At 51.0% G+C, this 21,344-nt stretch overlaps 1 protein-coding gene across 1 annotated transcript in view; it reads right to left on the reverse strand.

The window, feature by feature from the left end:
* SORT1 (sortilin 1) overlaps positions 1-21,344 on the reverse strand; it is a 41,417-nt gene that overhangs the window by 8,479 nt on the left and 11,594 nt on the right. Inside the window, exons 2-16 of the mRNA XM_067531523.1 lie at positions 19,714-19,773; positions 17,189-17,262; positions 15,446-15,548; positions 14,750-14,914; positions 14,260-14,333; positions 12,653-12,702; positions 10,833-10,963; positions 9,898-10,042; positions 7,624-7,779; positions 6,096-6,202; positions 5,289-5,391; positions 4,826-4,994; positions 4,127-4,317; positions 1,145-1,334; positions 447-563 (exon numbers count right to left, since the gene is read on the reverse strand). Of these exons, the coding sequence (XP_067387624.1) occupies positions 447-563; positions 1,145-1,334; positions 4,127-4,317; positions 4,826-4,994; positions 5,289-5,391; positions 6,096-6,202; positions 7,624-7,779; positions 9,898-10,042; positions 10,833-10,963; positions 12,653-12,702; positions 14,260-14,333; positions 14,750-14,914; positions 15,446-15,548; positions 17,189-17,262; positions 19,714-19,773 (1,835 nt within the window). The remainder of the gene's footprint in view (positions 1-446; positions 564-1,144; positions 1,335-4,126; positions 4,318-4,825; positions 4,995-5,288; positions 5,392-6,095; positions 6,203-7,623; positions 7,780-9,897; positions 10,043-10,832; positions 10,964-12,652; positions 12,703-14,259; positions 14,334-14,749; positions 14,915-15,445; positions 15,549-17,188; positions 17,263-19,713; positions 19,774-21,344) is intronic.

The raw sequence follows: 21,344 nt of genomic DNA on the forward strand, positions 1-21,344 counted from the left end.
TGACAGCCTGCCCCCACAAACAGCACACGGCCAGCGTTAGGGGCATCCATGTCCATTCTCTGCCAGGCCTCTGCCCAGCGCTGGTCACCAGCTGAAGACTGGAACCAAGGGACCAGGGGGGCAGGTTGCAGCAGAACTTCTCCCAGTCTGGCCACAAGGCTTTGGGAAGTACCATCATTACCCAGAGGGTAATGATTACCGAGAGCAGCACAGAGGGAGAATTGGTGGCCGAGCCTGGCACAGAACCTAGGTCCTCCTAATTCCCACCCTGTGGCCCTACCCACTGGCCGTGTGTTGCCACAGTAACAGCAAGATATATTCCCCCCCCTGGTCCCAGGACTCACTACCATGCTGCTCCCTGCCCCCGTCCCCCTGTCCCTATCTAGTGCCAGCGTTTGCTGAGCGACTCCAGCTCAGTAACCAGTGGTGTTAAAAAGCCACTTTACCCAGTCGTCTTCAGCAGCTCCTGCCTCCCATACAGACAGAACTCCAGGTCATGGCCCTTCAGCTCCGGCTGCTCCACACAGACAGACTGGTTTTCAGGGCGGAAATACCCAAAATCGCTGCAGCACAACAACAAAAAGCAGAGAGACAGGAGTGAGTGACACATGGAGAGATGGGGGTGAACTGCGCCTAACCAGCCAGAGCGCTATTACACAGACAGTCCTGGGAGCACCTGAAGTATCTCTTATAGCCAAGTGGCTAGAAACACCACTGGCCTGGCTGGCGGGGCTAGGCCTGTGGGTCGGGTCCCAGCACTCTCTCACGCGCCATAGGAAAGTCAGCGTCTGGTTAGGAATCCTCCCCACCTGCTAGTTATAGCCCTGCGCCACGTGTGATGCACTCTGAGTGGTTCTGCCTTCGCCAAGCACCAGCCACCACTAGGAGTCGGATCCCTGACTGGCCGGGCGCTGATCTGAGCCGGTACGACAAACCCTGCACTCTGACCAGGACTCCGAAGCGGGTCCTGTGCAAAGGCAGCTCCCGTGCCATCACCTGATCCCCAGACGAGCGCGCCACCTGATGCAGTGGCATTCTAGTAACCTTAGCAGAGCGGACGTCACCCCAGGCCCAACTCTCTCAGACCCCTACGGGCATTACAGTTGTGTCTCCGCCAGGCGAGGGGAACCTTTGCTCGCCATACCAGAGGAAGTCCTCCAGCGTGCAGGGGCAGACAGACGGCTGCTTGTTCACCCGGTAAGCCCGGCCATTCTGACAGACAGATGACTTGCGGAGACGCTGGTACTGTTCCTTATAGCCCAGAATGCAGCCATCCGTGCGGTTGCCGGGGTGATTGGAATGAGCCAGCCAGATGGTATAGTCCTTCTCCTCACCTAAGAGAGGGGGAGGTGATCAGACTCCAAGCACAACACGACGGAATTGAGAAGACAGGAACTGGCCCTCGGCAGCAGCAAGGTAATGCAACGGCCGCCAACCCCAGAGTTACGGATCACAGGTCCGAAAGCAAAAAGAGGAGTGGGGCCATTGCAGCCCTACGGGATCAGCCCCAATGAAGCAGGATGGTCAGTCTGTCTGCAGGAGTGGCAGTAACGGGGGGCACTGGGAGGGCCACAGAAGAGGGGCAGAGATTTTACACCACCTGCTCTAGCCAGCATCAGCCACATGCATTTCCATCAACACTAAAATCTGCCCTGAAAAACCCTAGCAACATCTCCCTCCACAGGGCTTCCACTGCCCAGCATAGTCCCTCACAGCCAGTGGGCCTCGGGATGCTCATAAGGAACACCAGTTCTCGAGCAGGCTACTGGGGTACTCGCTCAACCCACTGGGCAGCAGCATGAGCTAGAGGACTGAGCATGGTATTAATGCCAGGACTTCCCAATTTCTAATCCTGGCTCCGTCTTGGATGTACACACTCCTTTTTAGCTATCTGCAAAATAAAAGGGATACATACAGGGGATGGAAGGAGGGGCAAGTATACATGGGAATAGCCCGAGCGTGTAGGGACAAAAAACCAGGAAAGCCAAGGAAGGAATGAGTTACAACTAGCCAGAAATGTCAGAGACAACAAGAAGGGGTTCTACAAATGTGTCAGACAAAAAAAGCTAGATCAGGGATGGTGTGGGTCCGCTGCTCAGTGGAGAAGGTGAGACGGTAAAGGAAGATAAGAAGGCTGAGCTGCTCAATGCCTGCTTTGCTTCAGTCTTCACACAAAAAGATAACAAGAGGACGAGTGAAGTTATCACAGACAATAAAGGGGAAGGGATGCAGATCGGGATAAGTAAAGAACACATCAGAGATCTTCTGACTAATTTGAATTAATTCAAATCAACAGGGCCAGATGCTATTCACCCCAGGGTGCTGAAGGAATTAGCTGAAGAAATCTGAGCCATTAGTAATAATATTTTCTAACTCATGGAGAGGTCTGGAAGACTGGAGAAGGGCTAACATAGTGCCCATCTTGAAAAAGAAGGAGCCAGGGAACTAGAGACCAGTCAGCCTGACTTCAATACCTGGGAAGCTACTAGAGCAATGTATAAAACGTTCAATTTGCGGATACCTGGAGGATGAAGGAGTAATCACCAGCAGCCAACATGGATTTACCAATAACAAATCATGCTAAATCAGCTTGATTTCCTTCTTTGCCAGGGTAACTGGTTTGGTGGATGGGGGAATGCGGTGGACATAATATACCTGGACTACAGAAAGGCTTTTGACACAGTCCCACATGACATTCTGATTGGTAAGCTGGAGAAATGTGGGCTCGATGGAAATACCATTAAGTGGATACATAATTGGTTAAACAACTACAAACAAAGAGTAACTATTATTGGAATAATGTTGGATTGGAGGGAGGTCTCAAGTGGGGTTCCACAGGGAGCTGTTCTGGGTCCGATGCTGTTTAACGTCTTTATTAATGACCTGGATGTAGGAATAGATCAAATTCACAGATGACACAAAGCTCGGTGTTGCCAACACTTTGGAGGATAGAGCTAAAATTCAGAGATCTTGATAAATTGGGAAACTGGGTTACAGACAACAAAATGAAGTTCAACAAAGACAAATGTCAGGTGCTACACTTAGGAAAGAAAAACCAAATGCACAAATACAGAATGGGGGAAAACCGGCTTGGCTGCAGCACTGCTGAGAAGGACCTGGGAGTTGTGGTGGATCACAATCTCAACGTGAGTCAGCAATGTGATGCTGTTGCAAAAAAGCAAATGCAATTTTAGGTTGCATTAACAGAGGCATAGCATGCAAGTCATGGGAGGCGACAGTACCACTCTACTTGGCACTGGTTAGGCCTCAGCTGGAGCACTGTGTCCAGTTTTGGTCACTGCTGTATAGAAAGGATGTAGAGAAATGGGAAAGGATCCAGAGGCAAACAACAAAGATGATCAAAGGGATGGAATACAAGTCATATGAGCGCAGGCAGAAGGAACTGGGTATGTTTAGTTTGGAAAGAGGAGATTAAGGGGGAGACATGATAGCGGTCTTCAAATACTTGAAAGGCTACCACAAAAAAGATGGAGAAAAGTTGTTCTCTCTTGCTACAGAGGGCAGGACAAGAGGCAGGGGTTCAAACTACAGCAGATGTAGATTAAATTTCAGGAAAAACTTCCTAAATTTAAGAATAGCAGGACAATGGACCAGACTGCCTAGGGACATTGTGGTAGCTCCTTCACTGGAGGTTTTCAAAAGGAGGCTGGATAGCCATTTGTCTTGGATGGTTTAGATACCACAAATCTTGCTTCTCAGCAGCGGGTTAGACTAGAGGACCCTTGAGATCCCTTCTAACCCTATATTCTACATGGGATCAAACTGTAGGAAATCTGGGGTCAGGAGATTCCAATTGCTGCAGCTTAATTTGGGTTCCTGCATGAAATCCCACAAGCATCCCTCGGTGTAAAAGGGATCAGCGGCCTGATGTGTGCAGTTTACAGCAGAGAGGCACGGTCACTCCATAACAACTTCTCTGTAGATGATGTTCCACTGTTAGGACAGCTGAAACTCCCACCTTTTCTCCAGTCCATATCAATCATTACTTGACGCAGCTGTACTCATCTGTTCAGACTGCCTCCCCCACTTTGCCCCTCTTAGAAGGCCAGCAGCTTTTCAGCCCCCCCATCTCTGTACGGAAAGGAAGGAGGCAAGAGAAACTCACAGCTCCTGTTGAGGAGATGACTGAAGTCAATGGTGTATGAGACCCACTGGCGGGACAAGAGAGTCTTTCTGAAGCCCCAGAGGCTGACATTCATAGATCTGGCTCCTGGCTCCGACGCCAGACCAGTGAAGTAAATGGGCTCCTTGGAGAAAGTGTACTTGTACCAGCACTGGCCTTCATCCGTCGAGAACCTAGACAGAAAAGGTTTACAGTGAGGAGCTAGCATTAAGGAGCAGTATTCACACAACCAAGGAGAGACCAGAAAGTCATTGAGGCCTGGTGGAATCTTCTGTGACCCCCTCCACTCCACCCCGTGATATTCAAAGGCTAAGACGTCCAGAAAGACGGTACACGTCCTGCAGCTTGGCTTATGCAGGCAGAAGCTGCCAGATCATAGTGAAGGCCCAGACGTGGGAGCTCACAGACAGAGCTTCAGGAAGGGGGCTAAGAACAAAGCAATCTGCCTAAAGGAGATGTCACCTGCCCCTCCTCAACAACCCAACGCCCATGTAAGGGCCTTTGAGCAGCTGCAGAACAAGGAAGGGAGGGGAAATGCCAAGCCCGAGAGCAGCCTAGTTTCTCCCCAGGCATCCATCTATATGGACAGAGTTCTGCTAAGAGCTAGTCAGAGTTTGCTGGAGCCAGAGAACAGACCCACCCCGTCCCACAACCGCTTTAGAAAGGGGAGCTCGTGCATACTTAATCACACTGATAGGCTCGGGGCTGTGCTCAATGGCTACAATGATGCCCCCGGAGTCCAGGATGGCATAGTGATGGGGTCCTTCCAGCATCCGTGCCCACGTGTAGCCCCCATCATCCGATATGTAAACGTCTGGCAGCACCACAGAGATGGCGTCCCCCACGCTGCCTGCAACACAGGGCCCAACACCATGTGGATTTGCGCAAGTCCAGGAAGTGGCACTTCCCCGGGGCAGATTTAGCCCTATTTCCTCTGACCTTCCCTCTCCCTCCTACCCCCCCTCCCCCACCAGCCTTACTCTGCAGGAACAAGTGTTCCCCACCCCCAGTGGATTAAACCTGTCCCTTGCCAGCCCAAGATCCCGAGGATGGATTCTGAGAGCCCCCTCCTGTCCTGTCCTGCCCACATAACCCTGCAGACAGTTGCCCTCCACTCCCCCACTTTTGCAGCTGGGTTCGTTACCATGAGCGATGATTATCCCAACCGCATTGGGCTCAGACAGTGGCAGCATAGGCACTTTCAATTTCATGGAGATGCTGTACAGTGCATGGATGTGAAGGCTACACTGTAAACAGAACACCAAAGAATCCAGGTTAGACGACAAGATAACATGCAAGGGGGAATCTTCCTAATACTTCACCCAGGGGGATCTTCCGGGCATGTTCCCACCAGCCCTGCTTCGAGCCTGATCAGCTCAGGCAGCAGCCTCTCAGCTCGTTTAAGGTTTGTTCCCACCCTGAGCCGGGGACCTGAGCTTGACCCCTGTGCAAGTGCATTGTGATCAGACACGGGTGCACTCCGTCTCTCCTCTATAGAACACTTCAACTGTCCTGCACCAAGCAAGGCACGCACACCTTTTACCTTCTCCTGTCATTTCCACATTGTGCTAGGCACAAACCAGCCATGCAGGGAAGGCAGCCAGCTGCCCCCAAAGACATCCCACGATACCCTGGATTAACACACTGTGAAGTCTTAGCTGGTGGTGCTATTTAGCATTATTAAGCATCTCACTCATGCTGCAGGATGCAAAGAAACTGAACAGATCCCCTTCGATTTCCAGTCACTATGTGCAGCCCTGATGCTGCAGGGATAGGTCCCCTTGGGCTCACGTGTGGGGAGATTCAGTGATTTTAAATAAAAGATTGTTTACAAAAAAATTAACTATGGGGCCAGCTCTGACCTGACTGTGCCCCGGACCCATGGCAATGCCCCACACCTGAGCCTGGCTGCCCCGTGACTGCGTTCGGCAGAGACCCCGGACAGACAAACCTCCTCCTTGTTCTTTGCTGTGGAGTCACACTTAGCGTTGACAGGTTTCCTCAGCGGCAGCCACTCACCGCCTCGGTCGAATGTGATCACCGAGTGGATGGAATTGTCTGCGGGAGGAGGAGGAAGCGCTTGGCGTAAAACCCTCAGTGTTTCGTATTCCCCTCAGCTCACTCCTACTCAACTCTCCCTCTGAAGAGAGCAATAAGGTCTGATGGGACACTTGTCCTGGTCCATCTAGCAGACATCCCACCCCCATGAAACAGGCACCCCGGCTGCAGCAGAAGATAGCAAGTTGATTTCTCACTGGCAGCGGACCTGCATATATTTCTGCTGCACCATTCTCCCAGCATAGAGCGCTCCTGCTACACCACATGGAGGCAGTCTCTCTCCAGCTGCAATCACCACATTGAGACTGTTCCAGTTCAGGGCTTCAAGACTAGTAGGACCCCAAGGTCCCAGCCTAATAGTTCAGTAATTAGAAAGCCCCCCAGTTATAGTAGAAGGCTGTCCAGCAGACAGTGGAGGTGAAGAACCATCCTCACAGACAAAGGAGAAGCACGCAAGTTTCAAGCATTTTTTTTTTGTATCTTTAAGGCAACCAGCCTCCCTCCCTGACCTGCCTATAAGGCAGAAGGGACCTACGTGGCCCAGTTACAGTATCCGTTCACATTAGCTCCTGCTGCCATAGACTATTCGTCCCTTTGTATATTAATGCAACGTTTCAGCTGCACATTCCAACAAACCAGTGAGAACATCGTGTTTCCTCCCAGGTATGCCCCACAGTGCCCATTTTTGATTGCTAGATATGCAACGACCTTCCCGCCCCACGGTGTGACTGCATAGTGCCAGAGACGGCAGAGCAGCCTAGAACTCCAGCAGCGTTCTGCCAACAACCTGCAGCTCTAACGTGCAATGATTGGAGTCCTGTGTATAGAAAGGTCTATGTCTCACCCCCTTCCCCAGCCAGGATAAATCTCACCCCTCCCCAGCCGGGATAAAGACCTCTGAGTTGACCCCAAACATGGCCACTTCCAGCCCCACAGGAGAATTATACATGAGCAAAGAAAGGGCTTTGGAGAGAAAGTTGTTTTTCACCCAGGGGCCAGCTCCTACTTTACTCCTGTGAGCAGGCCCACCAGCATCAATGGGAGCAGAACTGGGCCCACGGACATTAATGGGATTACTCACATGAGCAAGGACTGCACAGTTTTGGAACCCAGGCTCATGCAAGCCATCCCTTAAGCATGCGAAAGGGTTGGACTCGAACAGGAGCAGGCAAAGGACATCAGCCACGAGATAGACCCCATCCTTCCATGGCATCAGTGGGCCCCAAAGCATTCCTGAGGCCCCTTGTAGACCCCATAAGAACTGCGACCCCCAGGTTACACGAAAGGTTTTGCCTTGACTTCACCCACCCAGGAAGGGACGCGTTAGCCCACATCCCTCCCTGGTTCCAGGGCCGAGGCTTTTGCGCTAACACAGCCCGTCCTGCTGGGGCGTAACCCACACTCCAAGAGCGTGCACTCGCCTTCAGAGAGCACACTGGTGATGTAGACACCCCGCAGCGAGGTCACGTTGGTGAAATCTGTTTCACTCCCAATCCTGGTGTAGAGATGCCGCTCGAGGGACTTGGAGTATATGATGCCTCGATCGTCTGAGGTGTAGATTGTGCCATACCCAGTATCTGCAAGACAGACAGATTATACAGCTCGCAAAGAGGAGCAATCAGAGAAACAAATGCAGGGCTGGGCAATCAGATAGGCCTAAAGAGTAATTGTGAAAGCGGTTACCAGGCCAGGGAGGTTTCCTGGCCACACCCGGACTCAAGTCTCCACATGCTAGTGTCACACCACTACCCTATACTGTCAGTGCTGACAGCAATACATCAGCAATTTACCCCTGGTTTGCATGGTGGGGCGGAGAGGGGCAGAAAGAAGCGGCAAGTCCCAGAGGGGAAGCAAGATGGCCCATAAACTCCAGAGCTCACATGGGGTGGTGCTGTCAGATGCCAAATTCTTTGCTTCTATTTAAGCAGGGCCTTGGGGAGATGCCCCAGCAGTTAGGATGCCAGCCTGAGACTTAGGAGATCTGGGTTCAGTTCTGGGCTTGATCACAGACCATGTGTATGTGACACTATGGGAAAGTCACAGTCTCTCTGGCCTCAGTTCCTCATTTGTATCCTAGGGATAACAGCCCCGCCCCACAGGGGTGAGAGGATAAATGTTCAAAGGCACTCTGATAACAGGGCCATCTGAGCGAAGGTCATCCTCCAGCCGAAGCCTAGTACTGATCCCTAGCCCCTTAGCTTTGCCAAACCAAAACCAGTGCAACTGAAATGTCACAGGTATGATCACGCGCAAGGGGACAGATTTCCTGGCAAGTCTGAAGCCAGACAGTGGTGCAGAAGTGAAGATTACACTCAGTGACTCTAAAACCATGCAGCCTAGAAACCAGATGTTTGTTTTAATTTGTTGCTCTTAAAGCCTCATGCCTTTGAGTAGTTTGCTGAGGAGGGATTTGGGGGCAATATTTAATCGTTTACATGTATCTCATAATAGGCAGTTTCATGACACATACAGCTATGGCAAGGGAGTGGCGAGGAGTGCAGAGGGGACCCCCTCAATCCCCTTTAAGTGCTTCCATCAGTCTGATGTGGCTCTCTCCATGACTGGGGAATGGGAGGGCAGGGAGCTACATGTAGTGCCCAGTCTTGACACCAGAAAGGAAGACTCCACAAAGAGAGTCTGAGAATCAGTTGGGCCATCTGCAAGCTTTACCGACACTTCCGTTGCTGAACAATTCCTGAAGTCTCAAAGAAAATTCCCTAGCAAAGTATTTCAGTCAAGGTTAAGACTGTAAAGATCAGTTACTCAGATGAAAAGCTTTTGAGAGAATGTCATACTTTTCAGAACCCTCCACAAGCATTAGAAAGCCTGGAAAATCAAAGTTAAGGATACCCGGGTCACCTTAACTCTGCCCTTGTATCACAAAACAGTCCTACTTTCCAGCAACAAACATGTCGACTGCATCAGCGACTCTGAAAACTGACTTGTGATCTAACTGAACTATTTTGGTCTTGCTCCTAGATTGCACTGTGCAATTTAAACTGAAGGGCATCTGTCTTTCCATCACTACAAGCTGCTCCTGTTCTCCAAACCCATGAACAACTGGAGAGGAAATAAAGGAGACTGGATGTCCCTCTCTTCATCAAAAGAGGCTGGATTCAGGACTGTAAGATTCAAAGTACAGATTTTTCAAATGTAGTAAGTGCCACGGTGAAAGGTTCAGTACAGATAAGAGGCTAATACTTCTAGGAGAACAAAGTTAAGGTGTGGACCAAAAATTAAGCAATTTAAATGAGGGAGTGGCAAGGTGGTACGGAAATCACACGCATCTCAAACATGCAATGTACAAAACCATAGTCATATCCTCCAGAGTTCTCAGGCACTGCAAGCAGATTATGTAAGTGAATGTGGTGTTCCCACAGACACAAGCTACCAGGTATTAGAACCCTTACTGCACTGTCCTTCAGGATGCTGCCTCCTACATGGAAGGTGCAGTGGGTGCACAAGGCAGGAGGTCTGTACAGAATGGGACACAGTTAAGGTTGTTCCTATACTTAGAATGTATGGGCAGGGGAGTTAAGTACATTTTAGGCTTTGCTTTGCATTTCTAGGTCTCAGGGTTTGCTTTCAGAAGATTAGTGTTCTCTTGAGTAGAGAGATTTACAATCAACTCCAGTTTGATGAAGCACGGGAACTGAACTTTGGATCTATTCCACCTACCCTCCTCTATCACTTACCCCCAGGGTCGTCCACGTGCATGAACACCATGTCCTCATTGGCTGCCAGGATGGAGAAGAACTGTTCCTGACCCACAGATGGAAGCTGGGCCATATTCCAGGTCTCACCTTGATCAAGCGACACATGGATTCTCCTTGCATTGCCCTGGAAGGCAAGTACGTTCTTTATGGTCCAGCACCAACGGCTGTCATGCTCAACCATACGTCAGCACCTCCTCCCCCGGGGCCAAGACAGATCATAGAGGGTGATGGGGAAGAGAAGCAGGAATGAGAATGGTCCTGATACTAGACCAGGGCACAGGAATGGCGTGAGCACTCTGGACAGCCACGTGTTCATTTATGTCCCTGCCTGTTCCCAGTCCCATAAGGCCAGTGGCGTACTGTGAGGCTCCAGCGCCCAGAGGCCAAGCTTACATTTGCGCCGCCCCCTCCGCCCCCCCAGGCCTCACGCACCCCACCCTGCCCACAGGGCAGGAGGGGTCTTAGTGTTGCCCCCCAGCTGTCCTGGGGAGGGGGGGTCTGTACCTGCAGGAGGCGTGAGGCTTGGGGTGCAAATACAGGCTTGGCTCTGCCACCTTCCCTTCCCTGCACTTAGCCGCTGCGCAGCGCCTGCCTCTCCCACTCCAGTCCCGCAGCCCGGCCTCACCCCCCAGCTGCCGCCAGCCACCCCTCAGAGCCTCCTGCACATCATGAAGGGCTGGCCCGGCACCTCCCCCCCAGGCCAATGCCTGGAGGTCTGGCCCCGCCACCCCTCCCGCCTCAGTGCCACTGCATAAGGCACAATCACATTCATACAGATCCCACACCCACAAACCCAAATCAAGGTCTCTCTCCAAGCCCAGGCCTCTCATATGGACGCAAACAAGCATTGCGACTCCGCAGACTCACAGGGCCACCTGAAAGCTAGACAGAAAGGACCAAAGCAAATCTCCTACCTTCTCCACCACCACAGAAGCAAAGAGGAAGCGACCTCCCAGACCAAACGAGTAGATTTTCTTTCCGATGGTCTTGAAGCTTTTGCCAAAGTCATTGGTTTTCTTTAGCTCCAGAAGCCCAAGGTCAGTTTCTTGAGGAGAAGGAAATGAGAATTAATGTTGCGGCAGCAGACAGGGGGACACTGAGGCCAGGTCTACAGTAGGAAGTTAAGTTGGTATAACTACAACACTCAGGGGTGTGAAAAATCCACACCCCTCGGGGCAACGCAGTTAAAACAACCTAACCCCCCGCGTAAAGAGCGCTAGGTCAACGAGACTATTCTCTTGGTGACCTAGCCCCTTGGGGAGCTGACGTACCACACCAACAGGAGCAGCTCCTCCATTGACACAGGTAGCGTCTTCCCTAAAGCCCTGCAGCGTTTGAAGTGTCGAACAGGGCTCAGAAGTGCTGAATCCACTTAGGATCTGTCCCCACCTCATCACAGCAGTTTCTCACCCAGCCCCTCCCACACTCCAGGCAGAACCTCATCCTGAAGCATAGGCATGCACACCCAGGGAATCTTCATCGGAGGTGTCAAACTCAATTCCGCAGGTGGGCAACATTTACATTTCCCATGGGCGGAATTAGCACCGCGTCATAGTCTCTGCCGAAAAATGACACGAGGGAGGGTATTTCGCCAGCAAATTTCCCATCCGTCGCAGCTCCGTCCGCCGAAAAATCATGTGCCCTCCGCTATTTCGGCAGCAGCTTTACGCACACCGAGATGGCGCCGCAGGACACGTCAAAAAGGTGCGCAGGCCAGATAAACAAGGTATGTCTGATACCCTTGCATTAGGGGGTGCCTGGGCACACCCCATGCGCACGCCTATGTTGAACGTATCAGTCAGCTCTAAAGGCTGCTCTAGATTGTGTCTCTCACAGACTGCCACCCTGACAGTGAGCACGTGCTGCTATCAGTGACTACATCTGCCATCACCAGCCTAGCCTCAGCCTGCCCAGTGGCAGGAGTTCCACCACCAGGCTTCCCCCGAAACCTCAGACAACCCTGCCTCTATTTTACAACACAGGCCTGTTCGGCTTCCTTTCCAACGTCTGCGCTCATAGCCCTGGAACAGGATGGCTTCATCTGCATTCCGACACCACCCACCTTTTGGGATCCCACCATCACATCTCAAATTGGCAGCGATTAAGTTTCTAGTGAGCTCCAGGAAGAGCAAGTTCTCCCCCTAGACATCCATCTCTCCTCAGTTCTCAACATCCAAACTATGCCACAGAGCACTAAGGAGCTGTAGCAAGAGCACTGTTAGCCCCCGTTCTCCCCTCACCTACTCCCCAGCATCCAACCCATCTGTTTGCTCGTCGGGTTTCGTGAGGGTATTATGTTTTTGTTGCATTTCATAATGCTTTCCATGATCGCTGGAGAGCACCTGGAGAATTCTGGCCGGTGGGATTGCTATATTTAAACTGACTTGCGATGTAATTTACATAAGTCATTTAACTTGTAAATCCAAGCACCTAAATCACTTATACGGTACCAGGCAGGAGGGGGATACAAACAGCTGGTGGGTTTCAGAATCGCATGTTAAAATAGCCACAGATTATAAAGCCTCCAGGGTATTTGGGCTCAGGACCATTCACTGGCCTGTCCTTAGCTCCTTGGGCAAATGAGTCAATTGCTAACAGCTGATGATTTATTAAGATCTTTGCGGAACATGGAGCTGAAGGGAAAAGGCTTGTCAAGTCTCTGGTCTCACACACACAAAGTGGCTTTGATTCTCTAATACTGCACAACTGTTAGTTGGAAGCAGGAAGTACTTACTGCAGGAGCCATTCAGGTAGGTGGTGAAGAAGATGGTAGCGCTGGAGTCCCTAGAAACAGACAGGAAGGGGGGAAAAAAGTGTTTAGAATGTGGACATGAGGAAGGTGGCTCGTTAGGGACTCAACAGCTGGGTCAGACTGTCTACACTGCAGTTGGAGGTGTAACTGCAGCTTGGGTAGGTAGATCTGTGCTAGCTTTAATCTAAATAGTGTTGCTAAAATAGCCATAAAGATGCAGTAGCACATACATTGGCACAGGCTATACAAACCCACCCAAAACCCTCGGTATATACTCATGTTGCCAGGCTCCATGTCACCACATCTTCTCTGCTCCTTTTAGCTGCACTAGTTAGACTAAAGCTAGCACAGGCATGCCGACATGGGGGACAGTCACACCCCTGATTGCCATGTAGACTTACTCCGAGTTTTACACAACTTGGGGACAGAGGTGAAGCCAGACTCCCTGGGCAGGGACAGTTTCTACCCCAGTGCTGTACTGGGATTCTACAACACATGCACCAGTGAGGAGGACAGCTACAGTGCCTTTCAGAGAAGAGTGGGTACTTTTGCTCAAGAGTCTGGGAAACATCCAATAGCTTTGTGAACTGCAACCAGACATTGTCCGTACTGCACACAGTCCAGGTATTCACTGAAGGATTAATAGTTTGACTCAACACAAGTAAGTTTATGATGAAACTTCTACCTACCAGAAGCAGGGTTGAGACCTACCAAACTCATGGCACCCAAGCCCATGGTTTCTACACTGTTGCAGTCTGAACTGAAAGCTATTGAATTCACATGTCACCTTGGTATCTAGGAGCAGAATGCTGAGTGGTATTGGTGACTCCAAGGGGTTAAAAAGCCAACGAGACTAAGCAAACTGGGATTCATCAACTCAAATAAATCCAAGGTGCCCTCTGCAGCAGCCATGAAAGATTGTGGGCATCCATAGGCAGAACTGGACATTAATGGGTGCAGCATAGGCACAATAATTTATACACACACACTAGAGAAATTAAGCAGCCAAGTAGGTACTGGAGTACTTATCAGACTGCCAAAGAGCTAAATTAAACATGTGATTGAACACAGACATTTAGCTAACCCCAGTAAGGGTTACCAGGTGGAAGGGTGGCTGGCCAGGGTATGGGGAGGCTCCAGAGCAGACAAAGTTAGGCAAAACCAATCAGGCAAGTTTTACCACCTGAGCACAGTCCAGCCATGGTTGTGTGCAGCGTTCTAGACACTCCATGTGAAAAGAGTGGCACCTTCCATCGAGTGAATGCTCAGTCCATGCTTTCCCAACCCTCAGAGAGCGGCCTGCCGTTCCCAGATGGAAGAATCTGAGTCCAATACTGCACTGTGGAAGGGAAGTCTCCCAACCCCCAGTGTGATGGGATACTGTTATTTCTAAATCAAAGCATATTAAACATGAGTGATATGGGCCCCTCAGACTGTTGAGTTTCCTCTATGGGAAGACAGAGGGGACCAAAAAAAAAAAAAAAAAGAGTGGAGGAGAAGCGATGGGAAGTGCCATACCCACAGCGTTGAGCTTCCTTTGGTGGGAGAGCTCAGAGCAACAGACACCGATGTACCATTCAGCTACTCACCATTTTGCCAGACAAACAGCTTTGTGGATTTCTTCCCACTTCTCTCCAAAGTTCCTGGACACCCAGAGGCTGTTCTGAAAAGTTCAGTATTCAGACAGGATTGCTGGTTACTGGCTGTGTTACCTCTAAAGCTTCAAATAGAATCTGGCCTAAAAAAAGGCAGGGCCAGCCCTCTGAAACAGAACACACAGCAGGGCTTCTAAATACAAGGCCACATAACACTCCCTGGAAAGCACCCACTGTATGTTTCAGACTCAGGAATAGAAGTTCATCCCCCAGAATCCTAAAAGGCTAAAGGACGCAGCAGCAGCTGTGATTTGTCATTCTTCCCCTTGTGGGATGCTACTACGCGACACCACCAGGTGTCGCTACAGAACTCGATCCCAGCGTATCTCACAGAGCACAGTTGCAGCTAGTTTAGTTGTTCCCAAAAGAAAGCAGAAATGAGAGGGAGGGGGAAGCGCCCTGGCTTCCCAGATGGGTTTCTTACTTCAATGCTGAGGACCAGCAGGTAGTCGGAGTTCTGCGGGTGGTATGTGACCTGAGTCTGTGGGTGAAAGGGGAGATCTGTCTGAACAAAGTTCTTAGCAAAATCAGACGATCTGAAGATCCTTCCTCCATCGCTCCCTCCGGACACATCCGCTGTCAGAATCACCTAGACAAGGAAAAAGGGGGAGACTAAGTGAGTGCCGAGCACACATGCTTTCGCTATGCCAGAGACAGCCTCGGCCACATCCCCCGCGCCGGCTGTACTGACCTGCTCCAACACAAATGAGCTTCATGTAGCCCACTCAGCCCCAATTTCCCCACAATGGGATCATAACGTGCGCTTCATGGGAACGGGGCCCAGAACGCTTCACAGGCTCTGGCTAAGCTCCAGAGAGATGGACACTATCCACATTCTACAGATGGGGAAACCAAGGCACAGAGCTGGGAAGTGACTTGCCCTCAGTCTCCCAAGAGGTAATTAATTGGAGTGTTGGGAGCAGTCCCCAGGAGTGCACCCCCTGCCCCTGAACACTAGGCACCACCACCATGTGGAGAGTTACATTTCAATGAACCGAAGGGCAGCGCTATTCAGCATTAAAGCAGCCTGCATTGAGACCAGCTCCGTCACTGACTCAGAAGCAGTTCAAGCTGCCTGGGGAGCACGTTGTTCAAGAGCACATCTGCAGTGGTCTCCTACCTTCCCCGAATTCTCTGGTCCGATGGCCATCCCAAACTCATTCCGGATGAAGGTGTTATTAATGAAGCTTGTGATGTCTGTGAAAGTTTTCCCATAGTCCTCGCTGAGAGGGAAGAAAGTAAATAATGACTCTTGGGATGCAGCAGAGGAGACAAGGGGCCACTGACGCTTCAGGGGCGACTGCTGGGATTAGAGAGCCGCAAAGGAGGGCTATGCTGGGCACTGCAAAGCAGTTACTCAGTGCAGACAGCAGATAAAGAATGGAAGCATTCCACGGCGAATTAATGATCTGGAGCATGGGGTGGATTGCACCCTCAGCAAGTTCGCAGATGACACTAAGCTGGGGGGAGTGGTAGATACGCTGGAGGGTAGGGATGGGATACAGAGTGACCTAGACAAATTAGAGGATTGGGCAAAAAGAAATCTGATGAAGTTCAACAAGGACAAGTGCAGAATCCTGCACTTAGGTTGGAAGAATCCCATACACAGCTACAGACCGGGAACCAATATCTGCAGTTCTGCAGAAGAGGACCCGGGAGTTACAGTGGACAAGAAGCTGGATATGAGTCAGCAGTGTGTCCTTATTGCCAAGAAGGCTAATGGCATATTGGGCTGCATTAGTAGGAGCATTGCCAGCAGATTGAGGGAAGTGATTATTCCCCTCTATCTGGTGCTGGTGAGACCTCATTTGTAGTATTCTGTCCAGTTTTGGGTGCCTCACTACAGAAAGGATGTGGACAAACTGGGAAGAGTCCAGTGGAGGGCAACGAAAATGATTAGGGGGCTGGAGCACATGACTTAGGAGGAGAGGTTGAGGGAACTGGGCTTGTTTAGTCTGCAGAAGACAAGAATGAGGGGGGATTTAATAGCAGCCATTAACTACTTGAAGGGGGTTCCAGGGAGGATGGAGCTAGGCTGTTCTCAGTGGTGGCAGATGACAGAACTAGGAGCAATGGTCTCAGGTTGCAGTGGGGGAGGTCTAGGTTGGATATTAGGAAAAACTTTCTCCCTGGGAGGGTGGTGAAGCACTGGAACGGGTTAGCCAGGGAGGTGATGGAATCTCCATCCTTAGAGGTTTTCAAGGCCTGGCTTGACAAAGCCCTGGCTGGGATGGTTTAGTTGGGGTTGGTCCCACTTTGAGCAGGGGCATGGACTAGATGACCTCCTGAGCTCCCTTTCAACCCTCATCTTCCATGATTCTAACTGACATGGATTTTATAAACGGCCTCCTGGGTGTGACGTGTTGCTTAACCAATATGATGCACGCAGAGACTGAACACCCAGATTCCCACAGCAGCAGAGCAGCCCACAGCTGTTCTGGTCATCCTGTAGCACGCCCACTCCACTGGGCTGGGCAGAGCTTGTCTTTGCATTCCTCACACACTCCCAGGCACATCAGAGCAAGAGGCAAGATACACCCAAGCCCATGGCAATTATTCCCACTCCAGGCATCACCCATTCCTGTACATCAGCAGCATCCATCAGCTGAGTTGACACAGTGGAGTGATTTGTCGCCAGTTTAGAAACCCTGCTTTCCCCACCACACCCCAGGGAGGCTGCCTGAGCCTGCCAGCAGCTCAATCTCCTTCCAACTCCTCCCCCACTGGGTACACCACGGCGCTTACGGCTGGCTGCCACTGAGAGAGAGCACAGCAGTAGCATATCAGACAGCCAGGCGAGGCAGCTCACTAATTCACGGAGTTAATCAGATCAACAGAATGCATCAGGCACCATGGGCCTCACCTCCTGTACAGTTTGGACTGCCCGAAACTCATGATCACCAGCGGTATCTGGAACGTGGTCAGGATGAGAATAACCTGGACAAAGAGAGAACCAGACCATCAAGCTTCTGGAGAGCCCTCGGGGACAGCTGACTAGCAGCTCTCCTCCAGGAGGCCTATGAGTGCAGCCAGCAGCTCTCAGCCACCGCCCAGCCACCTCACTGGATTTACTGAACCTGTGAAGGGATTCAACAGCCCCTTATGTAGCGCCCCTGAGGACAGTCAGCTAGTGCTGTGTCTCTCACGTGGCTTCTCCCAGGGACAACGGCTTTAACAACAAAACAGGGACTCACTGGTTTTATTTGCCAGGGGCAGGAAGCGAGTCTGCTGGGGATGTTCCCCCAATCGCAGGCTATTGTTGTGCTGCTGTCGGACAATCACCTGGCCTCCAGCCAAATCCAGGGGCAGATTATTGGCTCAACCCACATTTCTCAAGGGACAGCCAACCCCAATGTCTTTAAGGCAGCAAATCCCACGAGCTAGTACCTAAGAATGATCTTATGGTTATATGACGCCTTCACCTCCCGACATGCTTTACAGGGAAATGCAGCTATTTCTAGGATGGAAGGCACCAAGCTATGGACAGCACAATGTGCAACACTAATGGGGAGGGGGGAATTTTGGCCAGGCTTTAGGGAAAACCCCATGAGAAGGGCCAAGGGATTTTTGATGTCCACAGACCAGACAAGACCTTGGGATGTAAGGTCCTGGCCAACAGCCCCATACACAGTGGAGACTGAAGAGCTGAGCCAACACTTTCAGGGTCTGAGCCTTTAATTCCAAGGATACTAAGAACTTCAGACACGGCGCTTGAGCTATTCTCAGAGCTAGCCTGGTCAGGGACGCAGCAGGCCATCTGATGAGGGTGAGGAAGGCTGGCTGCCTCAGCAGTTCTTTCCTGCAGGAGCCCACAGAAGCGTAGGTTTCCCTGACTGATAAAGGCAGCCCAGAGCTGTAATTTACAGGGGAGGAACAGCCGCCTTGTGATAGCGCTACAGACAAATCCGCCGACGCCACCTGCTCAGTGAGCGGTGCTGGCTGTGATGGTTTCCTAGCAGCAGCTCACTTGCTCTATGCTCAGACACGTCTAATGGGCGTCAGTCACACACAAGCACAGCTCAGCACCACCCCACTCCTCAAAGGCCAGGAGCTTCCATAGATTCTAAGGCCAGAAGGGAATCATCTCGTCTGACCTCCTGTGTAGCACAGGAAAGAGACCTTCCCCACAATAATTCCTGGAGCAGATCTTTTAGACAACCATCCCCCCATCATTTAAAGATGGTCATTGATGGAGAATGCACTACGACCTTTGGTAAATTGTTCTAATGGTTAGTTACTCTCAGCATTAAAAATTTACGCCTTATTTATAGTCTGAATTGATCTAGCTTCAACTTCACATTCAAACTGCAAATAAGGGGGAAATGCTGCAAGCTGGGCTCTTGGCGATGCTGGGACTTCAAGGTGGATTCAGCACCAGCAGGCCACGGGGTTTTTCTCAGTGCAGCAGATGAAGGAAAAGGCAGCACATATCCCTGCCCCACACGAGAAGCTAGCAATGGGGCAGTGTAAACCCTTCATCCCTAGCTCAATGGGAATGAGCCCCACTGGGCTGCTGGCCATTTCTTACCAGAGCAAAAGAGTGCAGCTTCCCCAACCCCCATTAGGGTCATACGACAGATTTGCTAGAGCTGCTCCCATTCTAATCTGTATAGATTCTTGTGCTGCTATCATCCCTGTAATACCTGGGTGCCTTCCACCAACATGACTGGCATCTACTGCGTGCTGTTTGTTCTTTCCACCAGAGGAGAATTGCATGTATGGAGGAGTTTTGTTAGGGTGGCTTTTTTAATTTTAAAATATTTATTTGTATTTAAATTTTGGGCCCTTCGGAGCAAGACAGCGCTAGATACAGCAATCAACGGGCAGTAGACCCTGCTAGGCAACTGAGCCATTGCTAGCATGAGGGCAGCCACAATCTCTGCAGAAGGGACCTCGGGATGGTCTACATGCAGATTTTGTACTGATTTAACAAATTTAGTTTTGAAATTGATAGTCAGAATCGGTGCAACCCTCTAGTGTGGACACGGATCTATCACAATAAAGGCGTTTACACTGCTATAGCTTGTTCCCGTAACTATGCCTAAATAAGCCAGACCAATTTAAGCACCTTTCTACCAATGTAATTGCACCCCTGCTGCAGAGTGGTGCTGCTTTACCTACATTGGCATCTACGCTGATCTAGTTGGAGCGCTAGACCAGCCCCCACTGGGGACCTTACCTGGCAGGATTAGATGCGTGCGCGTGCAGAACAGTGGGAGTGGCCTGTACTCGGGAATGTGTGCGCCCAAGGTTCACAATGAACACTGGTTCCAGGAAGTGAAGTCGTACTTCCCAGCTGCCCCTCTGGCTTGCCCAACCCCCACCGCTACCCTGTCATTTAGAAAGGTTACTTTTAAAAACCCGTTCAGATCGAACACATTAACTTACCCCAGTGCTGTCTCCAACCCAGGACAGTGAGACAGTGCGGCTGTAATCATCAAAGACATGCTGCAAGGAAAAAGATGGGAATCACATTCAAACTTCTACAGATGACAAACCCCTCCACCTCTCATCACTGGAGGGGAGAGGATCAAGAGGAATTCAACATGCACAGTGGAAGAGTATCCCCTGGTTATACAGACCATCCCAGGCCACTTGAATCCAAAGCAGTAATAACTACCCAGTCCCCATCTGGGGAGGCCTCAGGAACCCACAGTTCATTGCCTCTCATCACAGGGTGGCTTTCCCTTCACTCATTGCTACCTGTGCAGTCTACAGCTGAATCAGTAAATGCTAGTAGTAGACACAACCCACCAGAGACTTTTTCACAGTTTCATGCTCCCTCAGGTGGCTTCATTTTTCATTCATTGACCCACACACAACCCCTTATGTGGGATATAACTGAAATGCCTGCTGGATTCTTGCCACTCAACCTACATATGACAACTCAACAGAGTGCGTCTCTCCATCCAGCCTCCGTGGGAAGATCTCCCCAGTCCTTCCTCTCCATACCATCTCACCCCTTCGGTAGTTCAGGTAACACTGGGCAGCTTGTGTTAGGCAGCGAGAGCAAAGCAGACCTCATGCTTTGTGGGCCAAAGGTGCTAAGTGCAACCCGCACCGACCACCTCTCCAAGGGGCTGCCACGTGCTCATGTTTGAACTACAGATCCAGCTTGTCTCTACCCCAAAGCTTTGCAGGGGCCTGGAGCCTTGCCCCTTAGCATCGGATACTCACCAGCTAGTTATTTCAATACAGAAAAAGCTTAACCACATTCCCCTTGTGCTTGCCCTTGCCCAAGAGTAAACTCCAGAACTGCTTTGGAGCACTGTGTTTTCCTGTGGGTTAACATGCCCTGCCCATGTGTACACATACACACACACGTACACACACGTACACACACACACAGCTCTGCTACGAGAAGCTGATTTCCCTTTCAGTTCAGCTGAAGAGCTGAAATGCAGATGCTTGCCCACTGTGGTCCTCCGCACCTCATGGGGCTCCATTGCTAAACCAGGAGCTGAAGCCCCACAAGCCTCATGGGCCTCGTGGTGATGGCCTGAGATCCAGCCCTGCGAGACTATGATTCTGAGCAGCACAGACTGCTCCCATATCTCACCCCTTCATGAGTTTTTAATAATGCCTCTCCTATCAGGGAGCTCCCCAGCCAGAGGGGCAGTAATGGCTGACGGTTAAGCAGAGTTGAGCTCTTCTCCCGCTGGACATAACTGGTCAGCCAAAACAGCAGCACCATGGTGACAGGAACCACATCGGTGTGCTCGTTTGGCCTTGCATAGCAGTAAAACTGGGTTGTGCACTTTATCACGAGCACTAGAGTAAACAGCGCAGCCCTACCACCCTGCACAGGCATCCGCCTCCAGATAATATTTTCCGCAGTTCCTGCTGGTGCCAAGACGCCAGGCAGGATCACAGAACACTCCCGCTAAGCCAGGAGACGAACTGGACCTGGCCTCAAAAGCCCAGAGGAACACCGGAGAGATGAAGCCAGCAAAGCAGCGATGTCAGGATTTGGCTAGCTAGCACCGCATTAGTGCCATAGGGGAACCTGGCAATGCAGA

The sequence above is a fragment of the Emydura macquarii genome, unplaced genomic scaffold (genome assembly GCF_026122565.2).
Source record: "Emydura macquarii macquarii isolate MOO-44397 ecotype Brisbane River unplaced genomic scaffold, CSIRO-AGI_Emac_v2 contig_3220, whole genome shotgun sequence".
Classification (NCBI taxonomy): domain Eukaryota; kingdom Metazoa; phylum Chordata; order Testudines; family Chelidae; genus Emydura; species Emydura macquarii.